At 41.6% G+C, this 12367-nt stretch overlaps 1 protein-coding gene across 2 annotated transcripts in view; it reads right to left on the bottom strand.

Moving 5' to 3' along the window:
• HDGFL3 (HDGF like 3) overlaps nucleotides 1-12126 on the bottom strand; it is a 78279-nt gene extending 66153 nt beyond the window's left edge. Inside the window, exon 1 of one of the 2 annotated variants that reach the window (XM_048220480.2) lies at nucleotides 11753-12126. In XM_048220480.2, the coding sequence (XP_048076437.1) occupies nucleotides 11753-11836 (84 nt within the window). In that variant the 5' untranslated portion in view covers nucleotides 11837-12126. The remainder of the gene's footprint in view (nucleotides 1-11752) is intronic. The other variant, XM_026510565.4, reaches the window with a different exon arrangement.
• Between the last annotated feature and the right edge of the window lie 241 nt (nucleotides 12127-12367).

A 12367-nucleotide genomic window follows, 5' to 3' on the forward strand; every position in this document is an offset into this window, starting at 1 on the left:
GACTTAATCCTCACGTAGCAGTTCAGTGAGGGGAAATAAGAACAGTTATGCCTTGTCTGAAAGTAGTTGGTCTCATTTTGAAAGTCAAACAGAGGTCTAGAGGGAATTAATTTTCAGACTATTCAACATATGTAACTCTAAAAAAAAAATGAACCAAGGATCTGTCATACTGCTCCCTCTGAATATGTAATTCCTCCACAGTTAAAGACACCATTTGCACAAAAGTTCTACTTCGGTGACAAAGAAAAAGGAAAAACAGATCTAAAACCATGAGTTTATTTTTTGACATTTCTTCCTACATAAAAATTTTTGAATCTTCTGTGACACTCATTTGGTAACTACTTCTGAACCTAACAAACCCAGCACTTCTAACAGCTCTCATCTTAAATATATTTTGCAATAGAAACTGAGAAGTTAATTCTATGTTATCAAGAATTTCCCAGTCCCCATGGAGGCAACTTTGTTGTTAGCATGGACTCCCCTCCACTCTGACAACCAGAAAACGTCCACTTCTGGGGAGCCTTACAGACTATAATCAGATTCAGAGAGTCCACTCAGAGCTTGAGAGTCTGTGATCAAGTGGGAAGAGGAGTTTTCTCGCAGATCCTTTCTGTATGCCGACACAGTCCAGTTTAGTTTGCCCCCCAATACTTAAGCTATCTAGAACCTCCAGACATGGCCCACCACTCGCAGGAATCTGAGGGAGGGGTACCAATGAGAAGAGCCCACAATGCTCAGAGCCTAGAGCCAACTCAATATTATAAAATCACAAGGAAACTACTGAAAGACACCTGCCCAACCACAAAAGCACGGACTGAGACTTCACTAGGTTTCTACCACTGTATGATAAGGAGTTTGGTGCTCCTGGTAGGTAACTGTTAGGTACATCTTAACACGTGATTACTAGAAAGAAGGGAGAGCAAATAGAAATTTAATAAACACAATTTTAAAAAAATTTAAATTCAAGTTAGTTAACATATAGCGTAGTATGGTTTCAGGAGTTAAATACAGTGATTCATCACTTACATATAACATCCAGTGCTCATCACAATGCCCTCCTTAATGCCCATTACTCATCTAGCCCAGCCCCCCACCTCTCCTCCAACAACCATTAGTTCTCTATAGAGTCTTTTATGGTTTGCCTCCCTCTGTTTTTATCTTACTTTTCCTTCCCTCCCTAGGTTCATCTGTTTTATTTCCTAATTCCACTTATGAGTGAAATCATATGGTATTTGTCCTTCTCTGACTTATTTAACTTAGCATAACACACTCTAGTTCCATCCATATCATTGCAAATGGCAAGATTTCTTTTTTTTTTTTTAAAGATTTTATTTATTTGACAGAGAGAAACAGCGAGAGAGGGAACACAAGCAGGGGGAGTGGGAGAGGGAGAAGCAGGCTTCCCGCTGAACAGGGAGCCCGATGTGGGGCTTGATCCCAGGACCCCTGGGATCGTGACCTGAGCCGAAGGCAGACGTTTAACGACTGAGCCACCCAGGAGCCCCAAGATTTTATTTTTAAAAAAGATTTGAGAGAGAGAGAGAACACAAGCAGGGAGAGGGGCAAAGTGAAAGGGAGAAGCAGACTCCCCACTGAGCGCAGTGCCTGGCATCGGGCTCGTTCCAGGACTCTGAGATCATGACTTTCTTTATCCATTCATAGTTGATAGGCATTTGGGCTCTTTCCATAATTTGGCTACTGCTGATAGTGTTGCTATAAACACTGGGGTGCATGTGCCCCTTCAAATCAGTGTTTTTGTATCCTTTGGATAAATACTTAGTAGTGAATTGCTGGGTTGTAGGGTAGCTCTATTTTTTAACTTTTTGAAGAACCTCTATACTGTTTTCCAGAGTGGCTGCACCAGTTTGTGTTCCCACCAACAGGGTAAAAGGGGTTCCCCTTTCTCCACCTCCTCACCAACATCTGTTTTCAGAGTTGTTAATTTTAGCCATTCTGAAAGGTATGAGGTGGTATCTCATTATGATTTTGATTTGTATTTTCCTGATGCCAAGTGATGTTGAGCATTTTTTCGTGTGTCTGTTAGCCATTTGTAGGTCTTCTTTGGAGAAATGTCTGTTCATGCCTTCTGCCCATTTCTTAACTGGATTATTTATTTTTTGGGTGTTAATTTTATAGATTCTGGACACTAGCCCCTTATCGGATGTCATTTGCAGGTATCTTCTCCCATTCTGTGGGCTGCCTTTTAGTTTTGTCGATTGTTTGCTTCGCTGCGCAGAAGCTTTTTATCCTGATCAAGTCCCAATAGTTCATCTTTGCTTTTGTTTCCCTTGCCTCCGGAGACATGTCTAGTAAGAAGTTGCTGCGGCCATGGTCAAAGACGTTGCTGCATGTTTTCTCCTCTAGGATTTTGATGGTTTTCTATCTTACATTTAAGTCTTTCATCCATTTTGAGTTTATTTCAGTGTTTGGTGTAAGAAAGTGGTCCAGTTTCTTTCTTCTGCATATTGCTGTCCAGTTTTTCCAACACCATCTATTGAAAAGACAGTCTTGGGGCGCCTCGGTGGCACAGCGGTTAAGCGTCTGCCTTCGGCTCAAGGCGTGATCCTGGAGTTATGGGATCGAGGCCCGCATCGGGCTCCTCCGCTATGAGCCTGCTTCTTCCTCTCCCACTCCCCCTGCTTGTGTTCCCTCTCTCGCTGGCTGTCTCTCTCTAATAAATAAATACATCTTAAAAAGAAAAGAAAAGAAAAAAAAAAGACGGTCTTTTTTTCTGGTGGACATTCTTTCCTGCTTTGTCAAAAATCAGTTGACCACAGAGGTGAGGGTTCATTTCTAGGTTATCTATCCTGTTCCATTGATCCATGTGTTTGTTTTCATGCCAGTACATACTGTCCTGATGACTACAGCTTTGCAATACAACTTGAAGTCTGGAACTATGATGCCTCCTATTTTGCTTTTCTTTTTCAACATTATCTTTGCTATTTGGGGTCTTTTTTGGTTCCATACAAATTTTAGGATTGTTTGTTCTAGTTCTGTGAAAAATGTTCGTGTTTCTTTGATCGGGATTGCATTGAATGGGTAGATTGCTTTGGGTAGTATAGACATTTAAACATATTTTCTCCTAATCCAGAAGCATGGAATGTTTTTCCATTTCTATGTGTCCTCTTCAACTTCTTTCATTAATGTCCTACAATTTTCAGTGTACAGATCTTTTAGCTCTTTGGTTAGGTATACTCCTAAGTATCTTATGGTTTTCTGTGCAATTGTAAGTGGGATCGATTCCTTGATTTCTCTTTCTGCTGCTTCATTATTGGTGTATAGAAATGCAACAAATTTCTATACGTTGACTTTATATCCCGCGACTTTGCTAAACTCATGTAGCAGTTTTAGCATTTTTTGGTGGAGGCTTTCGGGTTTTCTACACAGAGTATCATGTCGTTTGTAAAGAGTGAAAGTTTGACTTCTTCCTTGCTGATCTGGATGGATGCCTTTTATTTCTTTTTGTTGTCTGACTGCTGAGGCTAGGACTTCCAGTACTATGTTGAACAACAGTGGTGAGAGTGTACATCCCTGTTGAGTTCCTGACCTTAGGGGAAAAGCTCGCAGTTTTTCCCAAGTGAGGATAATATTAGCTGCGGATCTTTGGTATATGGCCTATATGATGTTGTGGTATTAATAAACACAAATATTTAACTGAATTAATGTCTTTGGTTACAAGTTAGGCAGACTACATATATGGTCTCTGATTCTTAATTAGCAAACTTATTTCATGTACATTTCAACATTTGATTCCAAGGAAAAAAGGTAAAGAGAATAAGAATTATCATCCTCCCTATTTTACAAAGAGGCTATAAAAAAAGATGCACAAACCTGACAAACCAAGACAGTGGTGGAATGGAGTACATGTCTTTTAACTCCTAGTGTCATTGTTCTTCCCAACATCACAGGAAATCTTGCTCAGATATCTGGAGGATATCTTTCTAAAGGCTTAGACTCACCACTTACTAGATTTCTTTCTTTTTACCTCTGTGTGGTTTCCTGTGACCATACGGCTATTTACCCGACTAACTGCAGCAAATTCCTGTTTAGTAAGAAAATAGAAAAATTCACTTACTAACACAGCTGAGAAGCGATTACATATATGAGCGGCAGTGAAATAACACTGGAAGATGCTGTGTGGCTAGTAGTTCTTATGATTTAGCTTCCAGGCTCTACTGAACCAGTAATTCTCATAACTGCCCCACCTGCTGTTCAAAGTATATGTATTCTCTCACACATAAACGTTTTAGAACCTACACTAAGTCAACACCATGCCATCACTCAGAATTGATTTTAACGGGTCTCTGCTTTCTCTGTATGCATAACTAATTATCTTATTTAGTTTTTACTGCCTTGTGTCAAAGGGCTTTCAAAGAGATACAGACTAGAGAAAAAAATATGATAAATGTTTGACTTGAGAGTGCCTGCCTCCCAGCAGCTTCTGAATATACCGTATATGTAAGACATATATACATATATGGTCTTCTTACACACCACCAAATGCTTCTGCAGTCCCTTCACCTACTCTGTTATCACATTTCTTATGTTCCCGTGGCATTTTTAATGGTCTGGGATTAACACACTTACTCACTGTGTAACCTTAGGTGAATTTCTTAAGTCCTGGTTTTCTTATGGGGATATATACCTTATAGTAGCGTTATCAGATATTTGTCCTTTCTTGTAATCAAGACATACATGATATATGATTTGATATGTCATATATGACACTCTGCCTAACTTGTAAGCAAAGAAATTCAATTAAATATTTGTATTTATTAAACTGACAAATATTTTTAAAAATCTGAATCCTCTACTTTTAATGAATATGTGAGAAACAGGTATTCTCTTATTCTGCTACTGGGTAAGACAGTCAAAACTTCTCCGGAGGACAATGTGACAAGATAAATCCAAAGTTTTAAAACATGCACACAGTGCTTGACTGAGAAATATAATTCCCAGAGACTTGTCCTGAGACTAATGATTTAGCTAAAAGCATGTTTCCCAGAGTATTATTTTATAGTATAAAACTGGATGTCCTATAATAGGAACTGGTTATAATTTATAACAAATAGGTCTATACCATAAATGACCAGATGACTATTACAAATAATGCTATAGGAATATATTCATCGCCACTGAAAGTCATCTAAGATATAGTGTTTAAGTGGGGATAAAAGGCTGCAAAACTGTATATATTACAAAAATTATGTACTTACACATGTAGGTGCATATTCATGACGCTTATGACTAGAGAGAGGGATAGTATCTTTCTACAATGAATATTACTTATGTAATAAAAACTTTTTTAGACAGATGAGATATTTATAAAAGTCAATCCATTCTCTCTTTTAAATAAAGTTAAAGATAGTTTAAATAGTTTACAGTATGAGCAGGGGTACCTGGCTGACTCAGTCAGTGGAGAGAGTGACTCTCAATCTCGGGGTTGTGAGTTCAAGCCACATACTGGGTGTAGATATTACTTAAAATTGTTTTTTTCTTTTTAGGATAGCAAGAGAAAGTGAGCCAGAGAGTTGGGGAGAGAGGGACACAGGGAGAAGGAGAGACAGAATTTTAAGCAGGCTTCATGCCCAGGCAGAGCGCCATGAAGGGCTTGATCTCATGACCCTGAAATCATGACCTGAGCCAAAATCAAGAGTTGGATGCTTAACCAACTGAGCCATCCAGGCGCCCCCAAAATAAAATCTTTTTAAAAAGTTTATAGTATGGGCATATTGTTTTAGATACCAGGAATACTACTGACCTTTAAGGATCTTCTATAATCAGTACTCTGTGGTGAAAGACCATTTTTTAAAAATTTCTAATTTGTTACAGACTGACATTTTTATAAAATACACTGGATGAAATAGAAAAATAAAATTAAAGTTATATAAAATATAAACTTCATTTTAAAAACTAAATTCACAAACATAAAGTTACTCTATCAGATTGCTTAAAAAAGTTTCTAAATTCTTACTCTCAATTTCTGTGCCTATCTGGTCCTCGACAGGTAACAGTTCACAGACCAGGCTCTCAGTAAGCAAGGCTCTAAGTGATTAAGAAGCCTTTTTGCAGTGGACTCATCACTGCATCCAGTAGACTGGATTCTGATTGAACATCTGGACAATCTTCTGCAACAGAAGATAACTTTCTCCAATAAAAAGGATCATTTGGGCTCTTCCCCTATTATGTTTACCATATTTACTAGCTTATCATGTTTTCCTTATGCTAATAGACATTTTTTATAAAGTCATATATAATTTTAAACCATCCGTCATTTTCCAAAAGAACCAAAAACAATTTCATACAGTAGAAACCTGACTTCAGAGAATTAACATTTTCCAAATCCCAGGGAAACAAGTCATTAGGGCATAGCAAAGGGGATGTGCCAGAAACACAGATTCACCTGGTTAAAAGGGAAGCAATGAAAAATGTACATATTGACAATGAGGGTGTAAGTTGCCTATCTGCTCCCAGAGTTAAGCAGAAGAAAATGAGACAATGTGCCAGTACTTGGCAACATGAATATAGTCCCTGGGGGAAAGGCTGAATGAACCCTGCCACTCTACCTGAGGAATGAACCAGTGATGGGCTTCTCTGGACTCATGCCAAAGAAATAGGAATTATAAACATCTTACTTTATGTTGAGATTAAAAAGAATTTAAGTCCCAAGTGATTCCCTGAAATTATGTAGCCTGTTCTCCAGAAATAAAGGTTCACAGTTTAGTAGTTATTGTCAAAAGCAAAAAACCTGAAAGTACTATGGATCAGAACTAAGGATTCTCAATCAGTGTTTATATTAATAAAGAGTATGGAGACACTTTAATTAAATTTTTTTAAATTGCTGCAAATTTAATCTGTTGGTAGAAAAATGAAAACCTATACCTAGCACAGTGCCTTACATAGAGTTGGTGCTCAGTAAAAGTTTAGCTAAGAGTTTAGCTCTTCGAGCTGTCCTAGAATGGCAGTAAAATGCTTTATTCTTAAGTTTTATCAGTTAAGAAGCCAGAGAGCTAGATCAAAAATGTGATGAGCAATGGTTTAGTATGAAAGGACTAGAAAGACTCTAATACAGTTAAACAAAAGACAGGCAGAAAGCAGAACTAAAAAGAAATGTAAAGAGAAGCTATGAACTAGTAAATGAAGCTTCTAAGATAGTCACAAGGGAACAGGAAGATGCAAATTGGTAGCACTGAAGCCTTAAAGAAAAAAAACATTCTCACTGAAAGCTAACAATGGTCAAATTCAATCCCTGAAGTCTGAAGTATCAGATTTTCTCCCACTTCATACAAAGTATGCATTTTCTAAACTGAGGTAAAACTTATACACAGCATGCTGTGCACTTCTTAAATGTGCAGTCTGATCGGGTTTTACGTAAGTACACACCCAGATCACAACAACGAACATTTACAGGGCTTCCTCCCAGTCTGTAACACCCCCTCCCCCCACCATGAACTGATCACCACTTAGCAATTTTGCCTGTTTTTGATGGTCATACAGAATGTACTCTTGTGTTGGCTTTTTTCACTCAAACCCAAATTTTGAAATACATCCCTATTTTTGTGGGCATCAGTAGTTTGCTCCTTTTTACTGCTAAGCAGGACTCCACCGCGTGAATATGCTACAATTTGGTTTAGCCATTCTCCTGTTGATGGACATCTGGGTTGTTTTCAATCTTCTGCTGTTTTGAATAAAGCTGTCATGCAGGAGCATTCTTGTACAAGTCTTCTGGTGGACATAAACACTCATTTCTCTCGGGTATATGCCTAGAACAGACTGCTAAATTACAAGGTAGGCGTGTGTTTAACTACAGTAGATTGGGCCAGTTTTCCAAAGTGATCCTATCAATTTAGTCACCGATCAGCAATGCTGGAGAGATCTCATATTAAGTTTTTAAATTTAAAAAGAGTTCTTTGGTTGAAACACAAGAGTTTTGAAACTTTTTTGTTTTGTTTTGCTTTTTTATTTCCACCTTTCAGAGTAGGGGTAACAGACAGAGTGCTCACACCTCAGGGGATATACACGACGATTTGGGGGGAGGGTGTGAGAAGAAAACAGTACAATTTCTATTTTAGTTTCTTACTTTTTTTTATCTAAAAATTAGTTAATTTTACTAATATTTACTATATAAATTGACCCTGGTGTCCTTATTCATATGGTTATATTTATTCACTTTGGGCACACTGTGATTTACTGCCATTTCAGAGTGCCTGGTTGAGCAAAATTATGGAATATTCACTTCTAAATGAACTCTTGCCAAATGAACAAGTGGCTAAAAGGAGTCCTGCAAAGATAATACCAATAATGTAAGCACAAGCAAACAAGGAAATGGTCCAGCTGACAGTTCTATTACAGAAAATCTCTTCAGAAAAACTGTGACCACCTAGTCAGATCTCACAAGAAACAGGCAAAAAATATTCCAAAATTTAATATCTTTAAAAATATAGACTTAATCTATTACTATTAATATTTAGCTAATAAGAATTTTAAAATATAAACTATATCATCTGTCATCCGTTTTAGTTTCTTTAGTTGTTTATTTTATAATGTATGTAATAGTACAAAGTACATGTATATATAATTTGAAGTAAACTTAGACATATTAGGGATGCATGCTCAAATTTTTTTTTACCAACAGGGTACACAATCAAAAGGGTTCAGAGACTCTTGTTTTAGCGTAAGTATTTTTAGTATCAAGCTAGTTAATCCTTACATACAAATGAACTTGTATTTTTAAGTCATATACAATATAAAATATACTCCATTAGAAACAGCTAGTTGGCTACTGAATGTTAATATAATACATCTGAACAGGAAAGAGGACAGGAATTAACCGGAAGAGCCGTGAGGAAACTTTCATGGGTACTGATACGACCCTATATCTTGCAAGGGGTTTGGATTATACCAGTGTATACATTTGTCAAACTCACAGAATGGAACATTTAAGTGTGTTTCAGTTTATATAAATTTTACCTCAAAAGGCAAAAAAAAAAAAAAAAGAAAGAAAAGAAAAGAAAAAGGATCTATAAGAAATATTGACCTCTAGTTAATGATCATGCATGCGGAAGTGTCTAGGAGTAAATTATACTGATGACTGCAACTTACTTTACAATGCATTACAATAAGATGGACTGCTGTAGGGATAGAGGGATGGATACATGAGTAACAGGATAAAGCAAGTCCGGTAAATGTTACTTGTAGAATTTAGTGGTAGATGTAAGGGTGCTCACTGTACAATTATTTTAACTCTTCTATACATTTGAAATGATTCATGACAATATGTTGGAAAAAATAACCTATCTAACTCAAAAGCTGAAAATTAAAAACAGTGTAGTTATACAGGGGAAAAGTTAGAAATCCAAAAAGGAAAAAAGGTAGGAACACCCAAACACCGCTGCTTGGTGCTTTTACACACATTAAATCTGTGAGGTGAGAATTATGCCTATCTCACAGGCTAGTAAATTAAAACTTCGAAAGATTACAGAATATGCCTAAGGTCACAGAGTCTGAAGCGCAGCCAAAAGCGGAATCCAACCTGACCAAATTTATTAGATGAGTGAATCCTCTTGGCTAACGTGCCTCACAAGAGGCTGCCTAGGGCCCAAAATCTTTCCTACAGCAGGGAAGTTGCTTCTCCATTCAAATATGGACCTTCCTTGACAGAAAAGTCCTTCCTACAGTCTGAACCAAAATCTGTCTCCCCCATGTTTTTCCTCCTAGGTCTGATCCCTTGGGGCCATACAGAATCTAATCCCCACAAGACCCGTCTTCATATTGAGTGACAGTATTTGAAAACTGAGTAAGTAGGATTTTTTTTCCAGTGAGGATTTTGTAACATCATCTACAAAGCTATAGCAAGGTGTAAAATGGGGATAATGCCTCAGAGAACTGGAGTGGAAATAACAGGAGAGCATACATGAAGCACACAGCACAGTAACTAACTGAGTAGGGACTCATCTTTTTCTAACCCTTACCTTTCCTCCGAAATTATAACATGCCACTATAAAATAATACCTTCTTAATTAAAAAAAGAGAGACATGTCCTTTCCTTGAGGAGTTTATGTTAAATGGGGAAGACACATAGATTTTTTTTTCCTGTATTTATTTTATCTAACAACCTGATTTTGTTTCCTTATTTTATTTTCCATTTTGCCTTGGTTTGGAATTACAACTTCTAGGAATTTCATGTGCAATTAGATATACAACTAGGACTACTTCTGCAGCACTTTTTTGTTTCAAAATTACTACAGGTGGCCAACCTAAGTAAGCAACTTGTTAATGAAATTTTAAGTTTTGGGATTTTTTTTGGTTTGTTTTTTTGTTTTTGACTCTCCAAAGTTATTTTCACAGCCTAATGGAACCTGAACCCCACTTGAAATCTGAGGTTGTTAGTATTAGAAGGAATCCTAGAGATGATCATTTTATAGTTGCAGAAATGGATGTTCAGACAGTTGGGCTCCTAACAGAGCCCAAACCAAATACCAGGCCCCCCAATTCCCAGGCCAACTGTTCTTTTTATTTTACAATCGCGCCAAACTAAATACAAAAAAAGTGATTATGTCCATCCATTACTTCAACTTCACTAATTTCAGCCTGGCCACCCGTGATGTCACTTCCTTTTGTGAATGGGTGGGTTTTTTTTCCCCCTCTTGGTCTAGCTACCTTCACTTGACTGTAATACAACATTTTAGAGCTCACACTCTTATTTATGCCAGTATTTCCCACGTCTATCTCTGTTCCCAAGGATACTAACAGAGCCTCCAAGATGCCCTGACCCTCCTTTTCACTGTATTTCTCATTTCAAACAACTAACTGCCAACTAGGATAAAAATCAAAAGTAAAAGGGATTTATTTTTAAAACACAAAGCACACACGGCAGTGTTGATCTCCTCCTCGCTCAAAGGGCCCGATTACAAAAAAAATTTTTTTAATGGTGTGTATTACACGCAGATGCTTTCTAGAGAAAGAGCCCAGCGACAACCCTGCTAAATAGGAAGAGAGAGCTATCGTGGACTGTCGCGGGAGGCCAAGGAGAAGGTCTGGGATCCGACCTAAAACAAATATGGAGGTGAAAAGGCACGAGGAGCTTCCCGGACCCACCAGCCGGTGCCATGCTGCGAGCTCCCGGCTACTCCGGGTGGGTTTGCAGGGGCGACGGGCAGCGGGGATGCACGTACCCCAGGACAATGATGGGGCCGGCGGAGCTCCCGGAACCGCGCTCAGGGAAAACTCAACAAGTCTGGATGGCGAAGCAGGCGCCGAGGGATGGATGAACGGCTGCCAAGAGGCTCCTCCTGGCCTCTGGATGACCACTAGCCCTTTCCAGGATTCTCCGCCGCGGCCCCCGCCGGCTCGCCGACAGCCATTTGCATTACGCTCCCCTACGTGCCCCGACGTTCGCCCGGGACCCGGCTTCCCACCCGCGACCCTGCCCGCAGCGATGCCTCCAGCCCAGGCCCGCTGCCCGGCGGCGCGGCTTCCCGGGTTCCGGGCGGCGGGCCTGCCCGGGCCGGAGCCGCCTTCGAGAGGGGGCGGAAGGATGGCCGCCCTCGCGGGGAGCGGGCGCGGCCCGGAACCCTCGCCTCCGGCCCGGGCACGTCCTCCGTGCGCAGCGCCGCCCGCGCCTCCAGCCCCGGCCGCGGCCGGCTCGGGGCGCCGGGCTCCGGGCTGAGGCGGATGGGGAAAGGGGGCGGGCGCGCCATCATGAAGGGGAAAATGGTGGGCGGGCGGGCCCGCCCGCGGCCGCCGTACTCACCCGGGCCGGCCAGTGCGGGTAGCCCTTCATCTTGGCGAAGACCAGGTCGCCCGCCTTGTACTCGCGGGGCCGCGGACGCGCCATCCCGGCCGCTTCCTCCCCCGGTCGTCCTTGGTCGCCGCGAAGATGCCGGGAGGCCGCCCCCCCGTGGGCCGACGGACTGCGCCGCGCTCCCCGCGGGCCTCGAGCGGGCTGGCGAGCGGCCGCTCCGACGAGGGGAAGCGGCGAGGCGGCGGCTGAGGCGAGGGGTGGGCGGGGGGCGCAGCAGGCCCGGCAAATCACGGCCCGGCAGCGGGGGAGGGGAGCCCCCGGCCGCTCGGCTCTCGCCCGCGCCGAGTCCCCGCCGCCGCCGCGCGCTGCTCACAGGCGCCGCGTCGCCTGCCTCATGCCGCCACCGCCGCCGCCGCTGCCGCCACCGCCGCCGCCGCCGGCCTCCCTCCCGGGCTCCCGGGCGCGGCGCGAGCGCCGGGCCTCGCGCCTCCTCCGAATTCCTCCTCGGGCAGCGACCGCAAACACGATCTTATTATTGTTCTCGCGCGCGCTCAGCATCCCCCCCCCCCCACCCCGCTTCCCGCTCCCCTCCCCTCCCGCGCTGGCCGGTTAATTCCTAGGTAC

This window comes from Ursus arctos, unplaced genomic scaffold (assembly GCF_023065955.2).
Source record: "Ursus arctos isolate Adak ecotype North America unplaced genomic scaffold, UrsArc2.0 scaffold_28, whole genome shotgun sequence".
Classification (NCBI taxonomy): Eukaryota; Metazoa; Chordata; class Mammalia; order Carnivora; family Ursidae; genus Ursus; species Ursus arctos.